The sequence below is a fragment of the Triturus cristatus genome, chromosome 3_1 (genome assembly GCF_964204655.1).
Source record: "Triturus cristatus chromosome 3_1, aTriCri1.1, whole genome shotgun sequence".
Lineage (NCBI taxonomy): Eukaryota > Metazoa > Chordata > Amphibia > Caudata > Salamandridae > Triturus > Triturus cristatus.
This window is the reverse complement of record NC_140583.1, coordinates 63383806-63407043: the sequence shown is the minus strand read 5'-3', so window position 1 is coordinate 63407043 and position 23238 is coordinate 63383806. Positions and strand designations below refer to the sequence as shown.

At 45.1% G+C, this 23238-nt stretch overlaps 1 protein-coding gene across 1 annotated transcript in view; it reads left to right on the top strand.

Annotated features, from left to right (window-relative positions):
* Positions 1-9911: 9911 nt before the first annotated feature.
* LOC146859709 (1-aminocyclopropane-1-carboxylate synthase-like protein 1) overlaps positions 9912-23238 on the top strand; it is a 164897-nt gene continuing 151570 nt past the window's right edge. Inside the window, exon 1 of the mRNA XM_085643455.1 lies at positions 9912-12179. Coding sequence (XP_085499581.1) covers positions 11540-12179 — 640 coding nt within the window. The 5' untranslated portion in view covers positions 9912-11539. The remainder of the gene's footprint in view (positions 12180-23238) is intronic.

Here is a 23238-nt window from a genome sequence, read left to right as displayed (position 1 = left end):
CAGAAGTCTGATGGGTCAGGGCTCATCTGAATAGACCTAGGTTGCATTTAGAGTAGGGGGAGGGGATTTCCTTTCACCTGCATGGGCCTGGTCTGCCTTCAACAATGCCGTCTCCACCACCTGCCAGGAAGCTGCACCAATGAGGAGAGAACTGGTTTTGGCTGGGTACAGACACTCTTTGCCTTTAGTGAACAAAGGATGTTTGTGTAAAAAAAGAGGGGCCCAGACCCCAGACTTTTAGATCACTTCTGGGAAATCTAGAGGAACCTTTGCCAAGGAGAAGAGCCGGAGAAGCTGAGGAGGAATACTGCCCCTGTGCTGTTTGCTGTCAGGGGTTGGCCTGCAGTGGTTACTTGCTGCCATGGAAAGGAGAAAAGGACTTTGCTGCTTGCTTTGTCCCCTGCGTGAGGAAAAGCTCTCCAAGGGCTCGAACTGAGCTCAGCCCCTGTTCTAGAGGTCTCAGGAACAGCAAAGACCTCTGATCGTCGCAGCAGAAGAAAGGGTAACTGTCATGGATACTCAACTTCTGACTCTAAGAACTCATGCACGGAAAAGCACCCTTTTGCCCACAGGATTCCAGTGGGGTGTTCACTCCCAGCGCAGGCACAGGAGATATTATACCAAGTCCTTTAGGGTATCCCTGCTTGAGCATGACTGTGAGGATTTGGAAGGTTCAGCATAAAATCAGGAGTGTACTGCTGTTATTCTTAGTTTCTGAATTAGTATGTGTCTTCAAGGCAAGAGTATGCTTGTATGTGATTAAGTAACCATTTAACACATTGAAAAGAACAAACCCTGTAGTCAGGCATTGGACTAAAGCAGCATTGTTCTTTGCCACATATTCTGCCACAATGACTTGGCACTGACTAATTGCATCTTAATGTGATATTCAAATTATGATTTCAAGTTTGTTAATCTTTAGTCGCTTCCGTGCCAGCACGTGTTAAGGAACTATTAACATTATTGAAATCGCATGTTATGCAGCTTGCTTACGAACTATTAACCCTTTGCAAACCACAGGTAATGCAACCTTGAGACAACATTACAAACCACTAACGCATTTATAACCTGCATGTGACACAACTCTAGGAAAGCAGGAAGGAACTTTCAATAGAGAGGCTTTATCTCTATGGACTTAAGTTTCAAAGCAGTTCCTGTTCATCCACGTTTGTCTAACAAAAAACATCCGGCTCGTAGCTTTTATGTAAGTGGTTTATTCGCATTAGCTGGAGTAATGCAAGTATGAGTGTAACCTAATCCACATCTAACTTCCTGTGTGTTTGTTGATTGGGCGGTTGAGGAGGCTAAGCGTGCTGATACTCTCTTGTTCTTCTCTTACACAGTCTTAGATGCTCCCTGGGTCTTCCAGTCCCTGCATTCACCAGCTCCAAGAAGAATAACCAGTGAGGGAGGTCCGCTACCGCGCAAGCGGTCTTTATTATTTTGTCCCAATCCCAATTCCCCCTTGTAGTGTTTTCACTGTATTACTGTATGTGTTAACAAATCCTTAACACACTGCCTCTGAGATAAGCCTGTCTGCTCGTGCCAAGCTACCAAGGGGGTGAGCAGGGGTTATTTTAGGAGTGTATCCCCCTTACCCTGACTAGAAGCAAGGGTCCCTATTTGGACAAAGGTACCTACCTCTACCAACTAGAGACCCCCATTTCTAACACTCCCCAAGTCTCTTTTGGTCCTGGGAACCCCATCCCCCTAGGTCTTTTTGCTTATGAAAGGGGAGGGGTCCACATGCCCTCCCTCCGAAAGCACTATTAGGCCCTTGGGAACTGATTCTCACATCTGTTTTTTTTTAATTAAAGGAGAAGGGGCAAATAGCCCTACCTTCCCGAGCCTTAGTAGGCCCTAGGGACCTCATCTGCCAGGGCCATTAATTAAAATGAAGGGGAAGGGTGCATGGTCCCCTCCCCGATCCGTTATCGGCCTTTGGGACCCCATTCCCCGGAGCCTGCATTGCTGAAATGTGGGTGCCTTGGTGCCCATCCAGGGCACCCACCACACACTCGTTGGGGGAATGCGGCGTTAGTCCCAAGGCCCCAGCCGATTCCCTGCATTCAGCCGGCATTGCTCCCACCCACAGGAAGCAGCTCTGGGCGGAGGCAATCTTTTTATCTGTTTCCCTGCCTGCATCAATGTGGACATCAAAAGAGATTAAAATTCTGCTCCGAGCTGGCTGGAGCATTTTTAAAGCTCCCGCTGGCTGGGTGCAGAGTTTGTGTTTGCTTCTGCATGTAGGGAGTTTAAAAAATGTCCCAGGCAGAAGGGAGCAAACTCAAGTTAGCAGGTGGCATGGGAAATATTGATACTTCCTTTGGAGCAGGATCGGCTGGGAGCTCCAGATAAGGACCAATATTTCTTTGGGGCCCAAGCGCAATTTGCCCATTACTAGCTATATCCTACACAATTTCAACTACACACAGCGCTTGAACCTGATCATGCTGCCCCTTAGATATATCCAGTCTCTGATTGAGGGACAATGGGAGCTAGGTCCACCCCTCCCAAGTGAACCTCGAGCCATGTGAGCCATTGAACGGCTGGGTACAAAGCTAGATTGGTCAGGGAGTACAATGCTCGGCAGGAGAGGGAGGAGCGAGCTGTACAGCAATCCATCTTGCCAGTACTTTAGTTTCAGTGATGAATATGAATCAATGATTATTCCCTGAATGATTTTAAAGGGATGGGAGATGTTCCCATTTCATGTGGCCAGCCCGGAGTATTGAGGATTTGTGTATTATTATCAGCTAATAAAAGTGGCTAATAGTGCAGCCATGCACAGGCCAATCTTTAACTGGCTCTGCAGATTTGTTGGTTACTTTAATGCTCTGTAACGTGAAGTTTCTATAAATGTTGAGCCTTAATTTCTAAAAAACAACTGACGGATTTACACCAGATCACAAAAAGCACACTTTTAGGACCATGAGCTAGCTTTCTGCCAAATTAGGTGTCATTCTGTTCTGCAGTTGTTGCAGTATCGCTGTCCGATTTCCCTATGGTACAATGAATGGAGAAAAGACTTTATGTCCCCGAGCCCTTTTTCTCAGCCCCAACTAGGGCTTAACTGACTGCCCAGGGTCAGCCCCAACTGGGACTGGGACACAGAGACACAGGCAGACGCACACACAGACACACACACGCATGCACGCACGCACACACCCACACCCATCCTGTGTGAATAGCACCTTTAGTCACTCACTGCTTTTTAGACAAGATTAATCATTTGGAGTTTTGACAGTCAATTATAGTTGTTATTTTGCTTGCGGCAGACTGGCTTATTCAACTTAAAGGCGTGTGCACTTTTGGCTAGCTGAGTAAAAGGTTTTCGGCTTGTTGCATCGTGGTTCATGTGCACTTCACTGCATAAGATCAAATTCCTCGTTCATAGCATAAGGATATCTGTATATCTAAATTTGTGTTGTAGATTACACTTTTGTGTTGTAGCTCTTCCTTCCTTTCTCTAAAATGAACAAATGTGCCCACCTCACTATCACATCTACACTGCCCATGAAAATCAAAAGCAGATGGTGCATGGGGAATACTGCCTTCCACTTGTTTGGCCATGCCACTCCATTTTGGATATTCTTCCTATTAGAAAAAAAAACATGAGCGTAAAAGTCCAAACATGCATGAGGATATGGCTAGTATCCAAGCACAAACCCTTCAGGAGCACTCGAACTGTGTTAAGGCATTTTCTAGACAAGTATACCATACAAAAGCAGTGACATGAACATGATTGTTTTTATCACATATGCAAATAGACCCGATTTTGGTGGGAGACTCCAGATGTTCTATGCCAAAATGGTTTAATTTTAGCGGTCTCCCTCTTGAAATTGCCTCAGCTTCAAAAGGAAAATGGACAAATTAATTTCCCCATTTTTCCCCAAAATCTCCCACTGTCTTGTGTAGAGTGGTGGGCGCTAGGCCACATGCTTAGGGGAAAAATGCACACGGACACGGTGACTTGGTTACCGGTAACTGGCCCAGGGCACGTGTGCCCGGCCCCTTTTATTTGCAGGGTCCCTAACCGGTGACAGCTGTGATAGGTGGGTGTAAAGTGGGGTTACAGCACAAGGCTGAACAATAGAACGTGTCCAGCAGGACACTACATACCTCCCAAACTATATTGGAAATAAAACAAAGAAACATCCAACCTATGGGAAAAACAAATGCTGCTTGGGTTTAGCTTGGCTCTTGGGAGCTCTTAATCCTTAGTGTTCTGTTTCTCAATTGGTTCGCTGGGCTATGATTGGTCAGGGGGTCAGCAGTCTCTTGCTAAGGTGTCTCTCTAGAAATACAGGCAGCCTGTGTTGATGTTCGATTAGCAGGGCCTTTGGGGTGGTGAGACAGTCTCCTCTGCCCAGGGAGATCAACAGTTCTTGTTTCTCCTTGAGATAGAAACAGTCAGCTATCAGAGGCATGTAGTGCACTCAGCTCTCTCTCAGCTTTTCTTGTCTCATTCTGCTAATCCTGGCAGAGTTGCATCAATTATCTCTTTAGGCCACTAAAGCCTACACAGGCGATGTGTGGCACCTCTCCATAGCCAGTAGGTGGTGCAGTTGTTGTTCTTATTGCAGGCTGCAGGAATAGAAAATAGTCTGGTTGCGGACGGGCCTCTTTGAGAGTTGGCAGCGTGAAAAGAAAGGCCCATTCACTAATGTGGAGACACACGGTGCCGGCTGACTCCTTCCTCCTGTGGCAGGGTGCAAATGCAGGCATTTGTAGAAAGGCCATGGCAGTTTCCCTCAATCTGCCAGGCTATGCCGCTTCTGCTGCAGGATCTACTGATGCACCATGCGGTGCACAACATGCAAGGTGGTCGTCCCTCAGCCCTACGCTCTTCAACGTCTACATGGCTCCGCTCGCCCTCATCGTCAGAACCTACGGACCCAACATTGTGTCATACGCAGAGGACACCCAACTCATCCTCTCTCTATCCAACGAACCCAACACCGCCAGACACAACTTTCGAGAAGGCGTGGAAGCTGTCGCCAAATGGATGAAAAAACAGCTGCCTCCAACTAAACACCAACAAAACAGAAGTACTCATTATGGGCCCATACCACGACGCATGGAATGACACCTGGTGGACCCCGCTCTCGGAAATCCGCCCAAACCACGGACCACGTACGCAACCTGGGAATCATCCTGGACTCCGAACTCAAAATGGACCGCTGTATCACCTCCGTCTCGTCCTCCTGCTTCCACACCCTCTGCCTCCTACGTAAGACCTTCAAATAGATCCCCCTCGAAAACCGAAAGACCGTCACTCACGCCCTGGTCACCAGCTGACTCGAGTACGGCAACGCACTCTACGCCAGAATAAACAAAAACCTCACATGCAAGCTACAGAACATCCAGAACGCCGCCGCAAGACTGGTCCTCAACCTGCCAAATCTCCCAGCACCTGCGCACACTCCACAGGCTCCCCATTGAAGCTAGAGTCACCTTCAAGATGCTCACCCACGCTTACAAGGCCCTCCATAACACCAAACCAGCATACCTGAACAGCCGACTCAAATTCCACACACCCCAGAGGACCCTACAATCAGCCCAGCTCTCTAACGCCGTGGTCCCCCGCACCAGAAAGACCAGATCAGGCGGCCGCTCCTTCTCCTTCCTCGCGGCCAGAGCCTGAAACGCCCTCCCGCTCCACCTTAGACGGACAACATCTCTCCCCATCTTCACAAGAAACCTCAAAACCTGGTTCTTCGACAGACCCCCTCCTTGATGGACTGGAACCTGCGAAACCCCCTCCCCCAGCGCCTTGAGACCCTTACGGGTGAGTAGTAGCGCTTAACAAACGGTGATTAATTGATTGATTGGTGAGGCGGAGGTGCGGGGGCTGTGCTAGCTGGTGCGCCCTCTCATGCCTGTGACAAGCTGCGGCTTCACAGGGGCTGGCAGTGTTAAGGGAGGGAGGCACAGCCTGGTCAGTGCAGCAAGTAACCTCAAACCGGCACTACAGCCACTGCTCATCTCCATCTGCAGCAGTCTCTCAAGTGCTCAGCAGTGCAGGCATACAAATGCTAGGTGGCATCTTTCCTCATTATGTAGGCATTACTGCCCATGTAGGTGTGGGAAGTCTCTACTTTCCTGCAGGCGGGGGTTCCAGCAGAGGGCAGTCGTGGTAGGTCCTGCGCCGCTTGGCAGGTCACTAGCTGCTTAATACCTGGGCTATGGAAGCCTTCCAATTGCTGCTGCCTGTGCCTTTCACTGCGGGCGCCGCGTTGCTCCCGTTGAGGGTGCCAGTATTCAGGTGCCAGGTGATGCAGAAGTCCGCCACCAGGTATGGCCATAATGTGGCGCCCCACAGAATTCTCCTGCCGGCCCAGCAGCAGCAACCAGCAGCTCTGTTGTTGGTTTACTTTATTTTGCGATGGCTCACTCTTACCTGGAGCGTGATTCTCGCTCCTCTCCCCTTCTTGGGTGACACGACGGGCAGTGTCGGAATGGGACTGCCGGTGCGGGCTTCCTTCACTGGTAGGATGGCTCTGTCTCGTTGCACGAGGACGTTCCCGAGGGCACTTTGGCCACTTCACTTCAACTGCAGTCTCTTCTTTTCGTTGCCAGCACTTGAGCGGAGCCTGCTCAACCCACATGGGTCTTTTGGGTTCAGGAGTGGTGGTTCACCTCTCATGGTGCGGGTCGCTTCTCCCGCGCTGGGTCGGTAGTGTGTAGGCACCTCAAGCATTTAGGGCATATCGTGCTAGCTGCAGCACCTAATCTCCACTGGATCTCTGTCCCCAGGGCCGGTTCGAATGGCAGGGGCTGCAGGGCATGCTGTTGGGGGTACAGGACCTTGTTGATGGACGCTAGCATGCTCACTCTCTGGGAGGATTTAGTCTCGCCCAGCCCCAGTTGCTGTTGTACTGGCAGTAGGTGCGGGCTGCCAGATGACCTGGCTACTCTTCTTCCAACCAGGAACAGCTGCAAGCACACAAGTGGGCCATCCCACTCTTCGCCATTGTAGAGTGGGGGCGTATAGGCCCACCATAGTAGCTGAGTCCAGGCTGGGTGTAGTAGTTCAGGAGACTTTATTGTAGTTGGTTACAAGTTCTGTAGTTCAGCTCAGGACTAGCCCCACCAGGAGCAGCCAGCCTGCTGCTCATCCCCAGTCAACAGTCATTCTGTGACAAGCTCCCAAGATTCCATAACTTGCCGCCACCTCGAAAAGGCCTGGAGGAACACCAAAACCACAGAAGCCTACAACTTCAGAGCCGCCACCAACGCCCACCACCAACTCATCAGAAAAACGAGGAAAAAAGCGATTGAAGACAGAATCTCCACTCATGCACACAACAGCAAAGAACTCTTCAACATCATCAAGGAGTTTGCCCAACCCACCAGCGAGTCCATCGACATCCCTCCCTCACAAGACCTCTGCGACAAACTCAGCACCTTTTTCCACCACAAAATCAAGAGCATCTACAACAACTTCGACAAAGACAACCAATACACTGAACTCTCACCAACCACCCACGACACCCTGAAGCCAGCGATCGACAACTGGACAGCCCTCACCACTGAAAACACACAGAAGATGATGAAGTCAATCCACTCCGGGGCCCCCATGGACCCCTGCCCCCACCACATTTTCAACAGAACCGCCGTCACCATCGCACCCATGTTCTGCCACACCATCAACCGCTCCCTGGCAACCGTCACGATCCCCGATGACAGGAAACACGCTGAGGTCAACCCTCTCCTGAAGAAACCCTTGGCGTACCCCACTGACCTCAGAAACTACAGACCCATCTCCCTGCTCCCGTTCCCAGCGAAAGTCATCGAGAAAGCCATCAACAGCCAACTCGCCACATTCGTCGAAGAGCACAACATCCTCGACTCCTCCCAATCCTTGTTCAGAAAAAACCACAGTACGGAAACCGCCCTCCTCGCTGCAACAGACGACATCCGCACCCTACTGGACAAAGGAGAATCAGCAGCCCTCATCCTCCTCGACCTCTCAGCGGCGTTCAACACAGTCTCTCACCGCACCCTAATATGCAGACTCCACGACGCAAGGATCCAAGACAAGGCCCTCAACTGGATCTGCTCCTTCCTATCCAGCAGAACGCAGCAGGTCAGACTCCCCCCTCTCCGACCCTACACCTACCACTTGTGGAGTCCCCCAGGGGTCCTCCCTCAGCCCTACACTCTTCAACGTCTACACGGCTCCACTCGCCCCCAACGTCAAAACCTATGGATTCAACATTGTGTCATACGCAGACGACACCCAACTCATCCTCTCCCTATCCAACGAATCCAATACCGCCAGACACAATTTTCGAGAAGGCATGGAATCCGTCGCCAAATGGATGAAAAACAGCTGCCTACAACTAAATACCAACAAAACAGAAGTACTCATCATGGGCCCAAACCACGACGCATGGAACGACACCTGGTGGACCCCTGCCCTCGGAAGCCCACCCACCCCCACAGACCACGCACGCAACCTGGGAATCATCCTGGACTCCGAGCTCAAAATGGACCGCCAGATGAACTCCGTCTCGTCCTCCTGCTTCCACACCCTCCGCCTCCTACGTAAGACCTTCAAATGGATCCCTCTCGAACACAGAAAGACCGTCACTTATGCCATGGTCACCAGCAGACTCGACTACGGCAACACACTCTACGCCGGAATAAACAAAAACCTCACCCGCAAGCTACAGAACATCTAGAACGCCGCCGCAGGACTGGTCCTCGACCTGCCAAGATACTGCCACATCTCCCAGCACCTGCGCACACTCCACTGGCCCCCCATCGAAGCTAGAGTCGCCTTCAAGATGCTCACCCACGCCCACAAGGCCCTCCACGACACCGGACCAGCATACCTGAACAGCCGACTCAAATTCCACACACCCCAGAGGACCCTACGATCAGCCCAGCTCTCCTATGCTGTGGTCCCCCGCACCAGAAAGACCAGATTGGGAGGCCGCTCCTTCTCCTTCCTCGCAGCCCGAGCCTGGAACACCCTGCCGCTCCACCTCAGACAGACATCGCTCCCCATCTTCGCAAGAAACCTCAAAACCTGACTCTTCAACAGACCCCCTCCCCCCCTTGATGGACTGAAGCCTGCTAATTCCCCCCTCCAACCCCCCCAGCGCCTAGAGAACCTTACGGGTGAGTAGTCGCGCTTAACAAACGCCTGATTGAGTGATTGATTACGCATCATCACAGGAACATTCCACTGGTAGAGAATATGATAAATAATAATAAAGACAGGATACTACACCCACATGCTTAGGGAAATAATGCACACGGACACGATGGCTTGGGTACCGGTAACTGGCCCAGGGCACGTGTGCCAGCCCCTTTTATTAGCCGTGTCACCTTACCAGTGACGCTTGTGATGGGTGGCTATAAAGTGGGGTTACAGCACCAGACTGAACACTAGCAGGACACTTTATCCTGTTCTAAAATGTTGGCATACATGCTTTATTTTCGAACAAAGGTTCACTCCAAGTGTCACACAAGTCATAAAAATGTCACACGAAGAGAGCACTTAAAATATCAAATAGTCACTAATAAACAAACTGGAAATATCGTGGCTATGCCGTCTCTCTGCAGCAGAAGGGTCTCCTTGTGCTGGTAACAGAGTCAGGAGCTCTCGGCAGACGGAATGTCAGGGTCTTTTTCACAACATACAGCGAACTGACTTCATATACTAAAGCACACAGTACAGAAAAGAATATCTGTTTACCGGTTCGCAAGCGATTGGGCCGTTTATTTCCTGTGGCCGGTACGGTATTTCTTCCGGGGTATAAGGAGTATTTTTCCAGTGAGCCGAAAATTATTTCCGGAGCTTCTCTTTTCTATCCAATCGCAGGCACCGTGTAGTCTTCAGAGTACCGCCCTTTGGCTGTCAGTCAACGCAAAGCTGCTCTACCATTGGCTCTCCCCCCTTCTGTATTTGGAGTCTTGTAAGTCGAAAGTCAGGCAGGAGCAATTAGGGAAACGGGGTAAGTCCCGGGTTCGGGAGCTTCCTGACGGCCCCGGGAGGCATTTCATGTAGGAATTCTGTGCATTCCTTTTGCAAAATATTGCGATAGTTTCCTGACCGGAGCTGAAAAGCCAGTAAATGAAAAGGTCTTTCACATTTAGGGTTCCCTATCAGCAGGTAGCAACGTAGTCCTAAAAATGTTTGTTCTTCAATGAGTGTAGATGTTTTACGGAATCTAGGCTCCCCTTTTGTAATACTGCCTTGGTTTGACGGAACTGAAATGTGCCTGCTAGGGGATTAGATTTTTTTCTGATATTTCATTCCTCGCACATCAGAGTTAATTCTGAGATCGAGGTTCATCCCAGTCAAAGTACTGATAGATCTGTTTTCTCTGAATTTGGGATGCACTTGTCGTACTATAAAGACTTTTCCGAGAATCCCTCTTGTTACAGTGTAGTAACAGAACTACAAGATATTACATTTGAACTACAGTCACTGTACACATGTTTTTTTAGATTTACAAATTCAGTGTATTAGCCTACCTTTCCAGGAAAAACATCCCTCTTCCAAAAAATGTATAGTTTCTGAAAAAAGCAGTAATTTGTAGCAGAGCACTTTTTTTTTATTAATAGTCAGCCGCCAGTCTTCCTCCAATACAGACTGTTGTAAGTTTCTGTCTACTCTCAGACTCGGGACAGTTGGCTTCAACGTTTCCACTGGATCACATTGGGGTCACTAACATTGGTAGACTACCAATAAATATTGGTAGGTATTTGGAAATTGCAAATACATTTTGGGTTCCTTTCTCTTTACTAAATATGCGCCCAATAAAGCCTAGCTTCCCCCTCATTCATTTTGTCTGCTCTAATTAAGATTTCCATTCATATAATTTAAAAACCCATTTGAATTTTTTATTTCTTTTGTGTAGACTAGTTTTCTTTGACCCTGTGGCTCAAATTTGAGTGTACTACGCATGGTCTCCTAAAACTGGAACTCCTTTTTAAGCAGAAGATGCTTGATTCCATTGTAAAGACAGGATTTTTTGGGAATAGTGGATCCTACATTTTAACCGGGGTTGTATTTCATCCCGAGTACATATAAACGTACTGATGGACCAAACGTTTTATTCTGCTAAACATAAAACCTGCTATCTCAAAAGTAGGGCTTTTTTACCTCTAGTCTCCTGGAATTTAGAATTCTTCTTCCTGTGAATAAAAGGAGGCCTAACATCTGCTTAATAAAATGATAGGAATACAATAATATTCTTTTGCTGCACACAATGACATCCTCATAGACTGAAGGCTTCATCTGTCGTTCTATTTAATGGAGAAGTTGGTAATCGGTCTAAGCCATAATCTATTTTATAACATTTTTTGTGCATCCAGTGCACTTCAAGTGTGCCTCTGATTTCTATGTTTTAAAACGTTAGCAATAGTCATGGCTATCATACATATACGCAGATATTAACCACAGTTAAGGACTGGCTGGTACACCTACCATGGCCAATAAAACTGCCGGCCCTATTTAGTCTTTTGTAGTTGTATTGCAGTTTTTAAATTTTTTACCCTGAGGTCTTGGTAAGGGGTTATGGATTTTCGAGGGAAAAAATATGAAAGGGGCAGTAACTGGTCAGATCCAGAAGTGGTGGAGCTGCTGCAGCTGTGGGCCAATGACTCAGTGCAGATGGAATTGGAGAGCTGCTTAAGGAACCAGCACGTCTTCAACCGCATTGCAGAGGTGCTAAGGGATAAAGGCATCCATCGTAGCGGGGACCAGTGTCGGGAGAAGATCAAGAAGATGAAGTTGGAGTACAGGAGGATCAAGGACAATAATAAGACTCTTAGAGGTGGCAGGACCTGGAAATTCTTTGACGTGATGGATAGGGTACTGACTAGTCGACCTTCTATCTCCTACAGCACCTTGGCTGGCAGCATGGTCCACCAACAAGTGCTGCAGGGCGGCTTAGTGGAGAGCTTCCACCATCATTTCACCCCCTCTGCTCTACCATTTGGGCACCCGCAGCACTCGGAGCTCATGGAGATTAAGTGCGAGGAGGTTGAATCAGAGGATGGATGTCTGACCCCGGAGCCTTCTCTGCCCATAACCTACCAGCAAGGTTCTGCAGAAGACCAGGAGTTTGAAGAACGGGCTATCTTGGGGGTGGAGCAGAATGAATCTGCAGTCTCCGGAGAGGATATCCCAATTGAAACCAGTGTTTCGCCTTCAGGTATAGTTTCTATTTGATCTGTAAAGCCATGGGAAGGCATTTGACCAGCACTGTGGTTTCCAGTTATATTTTATGTGCATGCGCTTGGTTACTGCCCCACCAAGAGTTTAATATTATATATGGGGTACTATCATCATTGTCCATGTGCATGCTATTTGTGAAACTAATGGTTCAAGATGGAAGACAGTATTTAACTCATTAGCCCTGATACATCTGTATTACTTCCTCTTCACACATAGCATTTTATAATTTGACATGTAAAGTATGGATTACGTCTTCAGTGTCTAATTGCCCAATTTACTGTTACATTTGACATAGTGTTTTCTGCTCAGAGATTGCCTTCTTGCTCCTGCTTCTAGTTTTTGCAGATAACGAATCTTGGGGCCCATATGATTAAGTGTTCCTCCAAAGATGAACCAGTTTGGTGATATGGGTAACCTGGACATAACAGACATCTTATATCCTCACTTTTGCTTGCAGTAGAAAATGTGTCTGATTGTACACAGTTCACATAACAAAGCCTGTTATGAAGGCTTGTCTTTCCAGACCGTGGGACTAACCACATGTAGAACAACATCACCATGACACCCTGAAGGGCAGTGGGGAGCTGTCTCAATCAAATGCAGAATTACACGAATAATATAGTTTTTAGCAAAAATATTCATCATTAACAAACAAAAAACAGACGAATTGAGCAGCCAAAGGCCGTAGTGAAATATAGAAAAGCGGAGACAACTGTAAGTGGTATGAGAGTCCCATGCTTCAGGAATTACTGCAGAAAAAGCCTGAGCCAAAAGATCTCAATTAGACCGCTGGCTAATCCTACCTTGACACTCCTTCCCTCACTGTTAACGAGCTGTTGTTCCACACTCACTCAAAACCTCAATACCACACTCCTCCATCATTCGATGTCAAACCTAGATTTGATTAGTGACTTAGGTACTTTGTAGCAAAGTATGCTCTGTCAGTTACTTATTCCAGGAACAGCCCCCGGCTCTTATTGCAATGGAAAAAAACATTTTTTTTCAGTTATAGGTACTAGCAAATGACCAATTCTGCTTTTTCTCAAATTTATCCTAATTATTCATACAGAGGGTTATGACATCTCTGTTGTCCGTAATATCTCTATACCAACCATTCTATTTTTCACAAGAATCAAGAACATATGAGCATATAGCACGGTATATCTCCAATGCCTATTTAACCAACTGGTATAGAGGTTCTATCTGTAGCAAAAAGCATTTATCTTGTAAGGATACAATAATATATGTCCTAAATTTGGCCACTGTCGAAGAAAGTAACGTTTACTTCTTTATCTTGGCTGTCTCCTCTTCATAATGATTTTTCAAAGCAGTTAATGTAAACCATCCCAATGCCACACTACACAGCTACATTATAAAACAGCTTCCTAACCTCCTGTTATTACTGGACCGCACAGCTGCCTTTCACACAGTGGACTTTACAGCCCTCATCTACATCTTGACAGCTCAGATGATATTGATTACCAGGGTGTGCACTGGTTGTACTTCTGCCTATTTAATCAACCTACACTAGTCTGTGGACATGGGCACCTCGAGATCACAGAAGATCCTTCGCATCAGGGGGGTCCCCAGAGGTTCCATCTTGTCTCCCATCAACAACATCTATATGAAGCCCTCAGAGACTCTGTTCAATTATAATAAAATAAAATGGCACCATTATTAACCAGTACATTGACAACGCGCTACTCCACTTGAAAAAATGTTTTGCTGCATACACCAAGTACATTGAACACTGCCTGCACCTCAGCCAGGGTGTCTAGCTTTTACGTGGTTCTCCACCCCACCAAAACTAAATTTCTGCCATTCACCGAGAACAACAAGCAACAGGTAATCCAACCTGACATTAGACAAATTTAAACCCCAACTTTCACCCAGTGACAAGTCACTTGAATTTACCCTGGACACAGCCTGCAGCTTGAGGATTTCAGAAAAACATGGAAGGGGGAAATGGCATACGTTTTTAACATATTGAGAGACTGCTGAAGGAAGTGGTGTGACCGGGAAGTGACTGATACACTTCAAAGAAACTAATCCTAATGCCAGTGATATTGGGAAAGGGGTGGCGCAGTAGCCAGTGCAACTGACTCTGGAGCGTGGGGCTCACGGTTCGATCGCCAGTCCAGTAGCAGCTAAGCATCATGTGACTCTCTGCAGTAGCTCACTTAATCTCCCTGACAGCCCCTAGCACCTTGAAACCCTGAAGGGGGTGATATGTTTGCGCTTTACAAACAGAAATTATTATTTATAGCCTACTGTTGCAATAGATCATGACGCTTACTATGATAAAGCGCAGTTCAGAATAATTAAACCAGGTTCATTGTGTTCAAAGAGTTTACCTTCTGAATGTATTCCTTTAAGTTCTAATCCACTACAGGTTGATGGTTCTAAAGCCCTTCCTCCTCAGGACCTCATAAGAGGCACTTAGATATTCTCAGGTTGGTAGTTAGAGGCCAGCAGGAGGGTTCTGTTCAGGTTCCGTGCCACTAGTTAGCTGGGCAGGAAAAGGTCTATTGTACCTTGTTTTATTCCTGCAGGATGTCAGTCCCATGACCCTTGCAGTCCTCTTCGTTGTTCTGGTACAGGAGGGAGAGAACGTTCCATCTTCCAGACTTTTCAAAAGTCTCAGACAGCAGGTTCAGAACTACTCATCTTCGTCAGGTCCAGTAGTGTTCTGAAGTCTATGCCTCGAAGTGCCATATTTGTGTCTGACATGTACTAGTGGGTGGGAATACCCCCAGAGGATGTCCTAAGCCATCACATTAAAGTTCCTGGGGCTAACCCTGCTCACTTTGGGAATTTTCAAGATGGCCAAAGTCTTCGGCCACACAAAATGCTCTCTGAGGGGTGGAAGTAAGGGTGAGGATAGTATTATGGCAATCCTAGTTTCTTCGCACAACTAACACCAAAATCCAGTTTTAGGCAGACAGACGTCCAGTAAGACAAAACTGAGTTCTGAGCAACAAGACATGGGATTCACAAGGGCTGTTTTGGCATCCTGCCTTTCCCCTTTGAAGTGCATCCTAAATGTTATGTGTTAGCTCAGCAGACCTGTCATACAGGCTCTGACATTGTAATATCAAAAAGAGGGCCACTTCTATTTGGTCCAGACTGGCTTTGAACAAAAGAAGTGCCCTGCCAAAGTGTCAGCTTAAATTTGCCTGTAATATGGGAGGCTTCTTTGAAGTGCAACCCAAGTGTCATATGAAAACCACAGCAAACCTCTCAAACAGGCTGTAACCTTCAAGCAGTACTTGACACTTTAATGTCAATGTCATGGGATTCTTCCAGCCCCCTGCAAATTTTGTTATGGTCAAATGGGTCTCTCTGCATATTCAGGTAGCCTGTTTGCTCAGATAAGGGAGTTCACACTTATTCAAATATTATTTACTAGCTGGCAGACATTGGAGAGGAAAATGTGGATTTAGCATTGATTGTCTTCAGGCAGGGCAAAGATAACTTTCTTAAGGTTACTTTTCTGTAATATCTAGAAACGCTATGACTAAACCATTACATTGGATTTTTAATAAAGTTATAAATAGTTGATTAATTATTTTTCTAATTAGTCCCAGCCCCAAGATACAGTATTAGTATCTAATAATGCATTCCAGCGTTTTCCTTGGGAACAGCCAACCATGATACAGTAAAAATAGTTTTGAGAGTCTAGGCACTGTAAGGACATGTTTAATATTAAACTTGTCCTACTTTTAAATACTATGCACTCAGCCTATGGTCAATAAGACCTACTAAGAGAAGTCTTATGAAACATTAAAAGGAAAGTGTAGGCCTGTCAAAGGGGTTATATTGATAGATCAAATTTACAGTTGAAACATGCATAGCCAGATTACTGATGGCAGGCTACAGTAATGTTTGCATTGTTGTAGTAGATGGCACTATGAGTACTGCAGGCCACTTGTGACATTTAACTTACAGGAATATACCTTTTTTTCCCACATTTTATTTCCGCGCAGGGAATTACATCACGGTTATTACAACGACCGCGTTGTAACAACGCACACCATTACCCATGTTGGAATAGTATAATTTACTATTCCAACTCCAGTATGTGCAACAGTAGGGAAGGTGTTGGATTTTAAATCCAACACCTTTTGCCCTATCCGCAAGTCGTTGAGCCGACTTGCGGAGTAATGGTATGCGTTGTTACATCACGGTAGTTGTAACTACAGCATTGTAATTCCCTGCGGGGAGAAGTATTTGCGGTAAACGATGTTTACCAACTTACAGACCATGGGTCCACCCAGGTACCATATTCTAGGGACTTATCTGCGTATATAAATTGCATCATTTTAAAAAGAGCACAAGCACTTTACTAATGAGTAGCAGTGCTAAAGTGCAGATGGTTTATAGCCAGCAAAAATAGGGTTCAGCAAAAGGCAAAAAAACCCTGGGGTGACCCAGCAAAGAGGGCTCATTTCTAAAACTCACTTTTTCATCCCACATAGAATCCGGAATATATATCCCGGGATCGGGGCAGTAAACAGAACACATGTACAGTAAGTTATCTTGAATTAGTCAACTTTACTAGCCTAGATTTAGACTAGAAGTAATGATCTTCGTTTATCGCAGCGGGAAGGCCTAGATTTGCATGTCAGTAAAAAATGAACACTTTGTTGATTGTATCTCAGACAAGCAGGTTTTTGAAGGGCTTGCCTCTTTTCACCATAACTTTAATCACTGGGTGGGATGCGCAAGTTCTCATGAGCTGCACATGACAACACAATTCTCCATGTATTCAGCATTTCATTGGTGGCCGGGCTAATACCCGCTGATATTAATAAATGGGATGGCATTATGTAAAGGAGTTATTTTAGTGCCTTCTGCTTCCTCGTGTAAGAAGACACAGCGTCTAATTCTGAAACTGCGATATATACACACACACACACACATACATAAAGTGGAAGTATTCTTCCGAAGCAGAAGCAAAACATCCCACCCTGTAAGCATCAGTAGGCATGAGGTGTAGTTTTTAAACTGCTGAGTCACTGCACAGATCAATTGGTACCAAGTTTACAGTCAGGCCAGCAACAAGCACTATATAAGCCCTGCAGAAAGATAGCATTCTATATTGTAGATTTATGTGCTTAACCAACCTCTATACCATCATTGGCAAATTCAACAGGTCTCGGTTTGAAGATTTATTGACTTTACTAATGAAATCTAACTGGCAAACAAGTGGGGGAGGAGCTGAAGCAATGCAGCACAGGATGAGATCAGTAATATGGGGAACGGTGGAGAACAGAGGATGTGACCTTACTGCCAGGGCTGCAGACTTTGGAACTGGGGAACGAGATAAAAGTCCTGGCGTCTGCACAACGTCCTGCTGTGATTCTGGGCACACCGTTTGTCATATCCTCTGGCAGCCACTATGAGACTAGAAGACCAGGAGAGTAGAGGCAGGTACGTTACTTTATTTTTTGCCTCTGTACTCCTGCATAATTCTTTCTTGTATCCCATTCCGTGCGTGTTATCTGTTCACTTCCTATTTCTTCTCCAGAGGTCACTACATATTCCTTGGTCATTGTGCTCGGGTCCTAGACCCGATTCCACCCTCCCCGGCCTCCCTTGTTAGACTGACACCTGTCAAAACTCCTGTATCATATATAAATAGAAAAAGGAGTATCACGGAAAAAATACATACAATTATTCATAGAAAGAGCACATTTAATTACCCCTTCAAAAATATCAAATAATCGAAATAGAATACATCTTGCATCATTTACAGTATATCACAAGGAAACAGGCGTTTATACAAAGAAAGATACAGACACATATATCACATACCATCAGTTCAATACATAACAAACAACAATTAACCCAAACACAAACATTTTTTATCGGTGTCCCCTTTCAACGTATCAGGCGGACCACTCGGAGGTAGTCAAACTAAACAGTGGGGAACCCAAGCAATGAGGGCAAATATAACCCAAACTTTGTTCCAGGTGTCCCAGCGACAGTCTGTAAATTACTGAAACTCAAGTGACTCCTCCATCCAATATCTGTCGACGTGACCACGTTTCAGCCAAAGTAAACTTCAGGCCTCTTCAGGACAGGGGTTAAATGGCAACTAAAACAATAAAGGGGAGGGGGGACCCATCATTAAAAATTAAACAAGGATCTAAGACTAGGGGTGATGACCACGCCGTACGCACAAGTCCAATTGCCCACAGAAAAACCAATTACACCCTACGTGCCAAAGTGATTTATAAAGAAAAAGAGGAAAAATAAATATTAGTCATACAACGCAAGGTGCCTCGGGGTAACTAATATTATCCCTCACCCTAGTGTGAACAAGCATTAATTAGATGGAGACAAAACTTCCGATAAAATCTCTCATTGAGCCACCGTCCTAATGTGCTATATACATGTGCCAAACTAAAAACCTTATATCCCTACACATACAACACCTTGATACACTCACATGTATCTTCCAACTTTAAATTCAAAAGAAGCTCACTAGAAATCGAGGGAAACTTTCTGTAAATGACAAGAAGACAAAGCAACAACGTGTCGCCGGGGCTGCTGAGGTGGAAACTTAATATACACAAAGAATGCTATCGTCGCACACATCGGTATGCACCCACCTAATAAACGCTACTCGCGCTTCAATACTGTTCCTTCGGCAGAGATCAGAACACCGGTTCTCCATACAGATTCTAAGACAATAATGGAGACAACTATTACATATACTCCGTAATTCAACGCCTGTTTTAAACAGTCTGACCGAAGAAAAGGGAAACACTTACTCGGTCAAACTCGGGCAGTCTCTTAGCTCAAATCCTCATTAGCACGCCAATCCAAACCAACGCGGGTTCCGAAGTAACGGAACATGCCGCGTCCTACCCGGAACTAAATGTTGACGCTCTACAATGGGCCCTCCCTCTGCCAGCGAAAACAAAGATATCGACAGAGGACTAGACGGCACCTCAGGCTCATCTCGATATCGAGTCTTCGAGTTCCCAAGCTAGTGCACGGGTAATAAGCACCTCTGGCTATATTAAACAGGGGGCATAAGTGTATAAAAATACATCCAAAAAATTTTACATAACCATTGAAGAAGGAACTAAATCTTCAGATTCAACCTATATGGCTACTCACTCAGTCCCTCGAGTAAAAGGGGAAACAAAGGAAAGAAAGTTCAAAGTGGGTATTGTGAGCGCGGCACGGTCAACACACCATGGGAACCCCACCACTCACTAAAGTACAAAAAATCTATATAATATATACAATTACACTAAACAATTATATTTACATAAAGTATGTACATAACCACAAATGAGAGGAGAGCCCTACAGGTGGCTCACCCGGCTGGTACATCATGGACATTCAACAGTCTGTTTGTAACATTAGCAAAGAATATAATTGCATACAGAACCATACGAAAGCAGAGGCCCCCTTAGAAACTACATGGCACATCCTGTCGGAAATTACCTGGGGGCAAATCAAGTCAAATCTAGGCAGAATTAATTTCCAATCAACGACCAAACCTCATCACGGTCATTGAGCCCCCTACTACTAGAGGTCTGATATCTTTCAATAAGACGTGCTTCTAGATTATTAAGTTTTTTCTGTAGTAGTATTTTAGTAGGAGCCTTCACTATTGCCAAGACAGTCCACTCCAGCTCGTTTTCACCATGTTCTTTTTCCAAAAAGTGTTGGACCATGGGAGCCCCCAAGGTCTTACACCGGATGCGGGATTTATGCTGGATAATCCGCATTTTGACGGCTTGTGTGGTCTGTCCTATGTATGAACAACCACACGGACATGTTACGCAATATACGACATTTTTCGTATTGCAATTTGAAAACGTCAGCTGTCTATGTATTTTACCATGAATCGTGACTGTTTTAGAGTCCTTGGTGTGTACACATACAGCACAATTGTTACACTTGAAGTGTCCTACAATTTTAGGTAACCCCAATAGACCTCTAGTATCTGTGGGTATAGGTGCTTGCCTAGACGCTTTAACAAGCTGGTTTTTCAAGTTCCTACCACGCCTGAAGGCGAACAATGGCTTAGGTATATTTAGATGGTCCAATAACCTCAAGTTCCTCAAGATAATCTGTTTGACCTTGTTAGCTTTCGGGCTGAAGGTCAATACACATACCAATTGTTCTGTTTCCTTTTTAGTTTTAGGTATAAGGAGATTTTCCCGGGGTGTGTACCAGGCACGTTTAAGTGCTCCCTTTACCAATCGCTTGGGGTAACCTCGATTTACCAATTTTACTTGTAAATTTTTTGCATTCCTGAAATAGTCGTTTTTATCTGTACAGTTCCGTCGTACCCTCAGGAACTGCCCATAAGGCAGGTTGTCCCTGAGGTTACGCGGGTGTCCTGATGAGTAGTCTAATAGGGTGTTTCTATCAGTCGGCTTAGTGAATAAATCCACTTCCAACTTGCCATTTCTAGCGATGATCCATACATCTAGAAAATTAATGCGTGTGTTACTCACATTTTTGGTAAATTTGAGGTCGGGGGTACGATTATTGAGCCATATATGGAATAGCTCCAGTTCTTCTTGTGTGCCCTTCCATACCATAAATACATCGTCAATGAAGCGTATCCACTCAAGGATATGCTCTCTGAATGGAGTCTCTTCATTGAAGATGTACCTATTTTCAAAGAAATCCATCACTAGATTTGCAATTTCGGGGGCAAAACAACATCCCATCCCCACACCTTTAACTTGCAAAAACAAATCGGATTTAAAAGCAAAAAAATTGTTTTTCAAACAAATAGTAGCCAATTCAAGAAGGAATTCTGAGGGAACCAAGTGTGGTCTCGGTCTAGTGTCCAATACATGTCTCATCACCAGTAGTGCCTCATCTTGTGGTATATTCGTGTAGAGACTCTCGATGTCCAAGGAGACCAACAACTGTTGGTCTCCATCGAACTCCGAGAGCTCCACTTTGGAGATGAGGTCCATGGTATCTCTCACGTAAGCTTTCGTTAGCGGGACAAATGGCTTAAGAAACACATCAATGTATTTTGCCAGCGGTTCCAAAATTGAACCACATGCGGCAATAATGGGTCTACCTGGTGGTTTGGAAGCATCTTTATGTATTTTCGGTAATACATATATATTTGGTATTTTCTGTTCGGTGACATTTAGAAACTCGTATTCTTTTTGACATAAATACCCTGCTTCCATGGCATCTGTAGTTAAGTGTAAGATTTGAGCTTTTAATCTAGCTGTGGGGTTGTCATTTATCGGTCGGTAATGCTCTCTGTTACTTAACTGCTTATTAATTTCCTCGTCATAGTTTTTTGCATCCCAAAGGACTATTCCTCCGCCCTTATCCGCTGGCTTAATAACCGTAAGGGGATTACTAGCTAGTTCTTGTAAAGCCAGTTGTTCTTGTTTATTAAAGTTAGATCTAAATGAAATTCGTGTAGAGTTCAACAGATCTATTTCGCGCAAGGTTTGTTCTTCAAAAACCAAAATTTCTTCAGGCATTGCTAAGCGCTGTGGGCAAAACGTAGACTTCTTTTTAAGGCCACTAAAGTTTCTTTCATTGCTCTCATTATATTCTGCAAAAAAGATCTTCAATCTGATTTTCCTGAGGAAATGTAACACTTCAGTTTTAGTATCTACAGGGTCTTGCATGACTGTAGGTACAAACGACAACCCTTTACGAAGAACTGCAGTTTCTACATCAGACAAAGGGTGTTGGGACAAATTATATATAGGCATTAACTCCAAACTCGTATTGTTGTGACTCACATTGGGATTCACCGTCTGTACACTCTCTGACGTGTCCTGAAGAATCCCTGCTCCTGATTCTGTGGCATCGGTGTACGCCATCCTCTTCGAAACCCGCGTCCCCTGGGCCTGCCTCTGTCTAAAAAAGGGGGTGGGTGTGGGTAGGACTGAGGATATTGATAGTAGGGCTGGTATGTGGGGTAGGTTTGGGAGGAGGTACCTTCTCCTGATTCTGAGTCTGATGAGGAAGTAGAGAAGGTAACAAATTTAGTACGGGATCTGCCTCTATATTGCAAATTAAGGTTACTTGGATTATTATTCTTGAAGAAATCCTCTTTTAGATACGGGTAAACCCACTCTAGTTTGTAGTTCTTGATATCTTTCACTACTTTAGATGTCTTTAAATTAACTGTGTGGGTTTTGAAATCAGCCAATGTTTTTTCAATAGTTTCTAACAATGATTTCGCATCTGTTATAGTTGTATCGTCTCCAATTTCTTCTTCTAATCTCTTAATTTCCTTAAGTTCCTCTTCGCTAATCCTTAAAGCAGTTTGGATAGATAACACAATCCAATCCCGGGAACACTTGGTTCCTACCCCACTAAAATCAACCAAGTAAGTTTTGTCGTTTATGAAAATCACAGGAATATTTTTGACCTGCAAGCCTGCAGGTATAGTGTTGGATTTTAAATATTCCAGTAATACTTGTGCATGTAGTTGCGTCCTAGTGTTCTTTTTTCTAAGTTGTATCAACCGTTCACCCTTGTCTGAACTGAGGTTAGTTAATCCAGCAGTATCTACTCCCAAAAGTGATGGTATCTGCTTCAGTTTGTTAATATCCTCCTCTGAATAACTCACCATATAGGGCTCGGACATCCTCAACAGTAATGGCTATACCACAAAACAAATCGTACATCAACATTCACTAACAAAAAAATGACATATAACAATATTAACAAGGGAGAAAAGAAATTCTCTCTCTCAATAGCAAAACGTCGTACCTGTGAAAACAAGTGTGTAACTTATTATCCACATACAATGTGTTATAATTTGTTAAACAAACCTCACACTTAACAAAGTGTAACTAAACTTGTCAAAAACAACAGGGTTATACCCAAATCACCCTGTGATACCTGGGTATAAGGGACAATATATATAAATAGAAAAAGGAGTATCACGGAAAAAATACATACAATTATTCATAGAAAGAGCACATTTAATTACCCCTTCAAAAATATCAAATAATCGAAATAGAATACATCTTGCATCATTTACAGTATATCACAAGGAAACAGGCGTT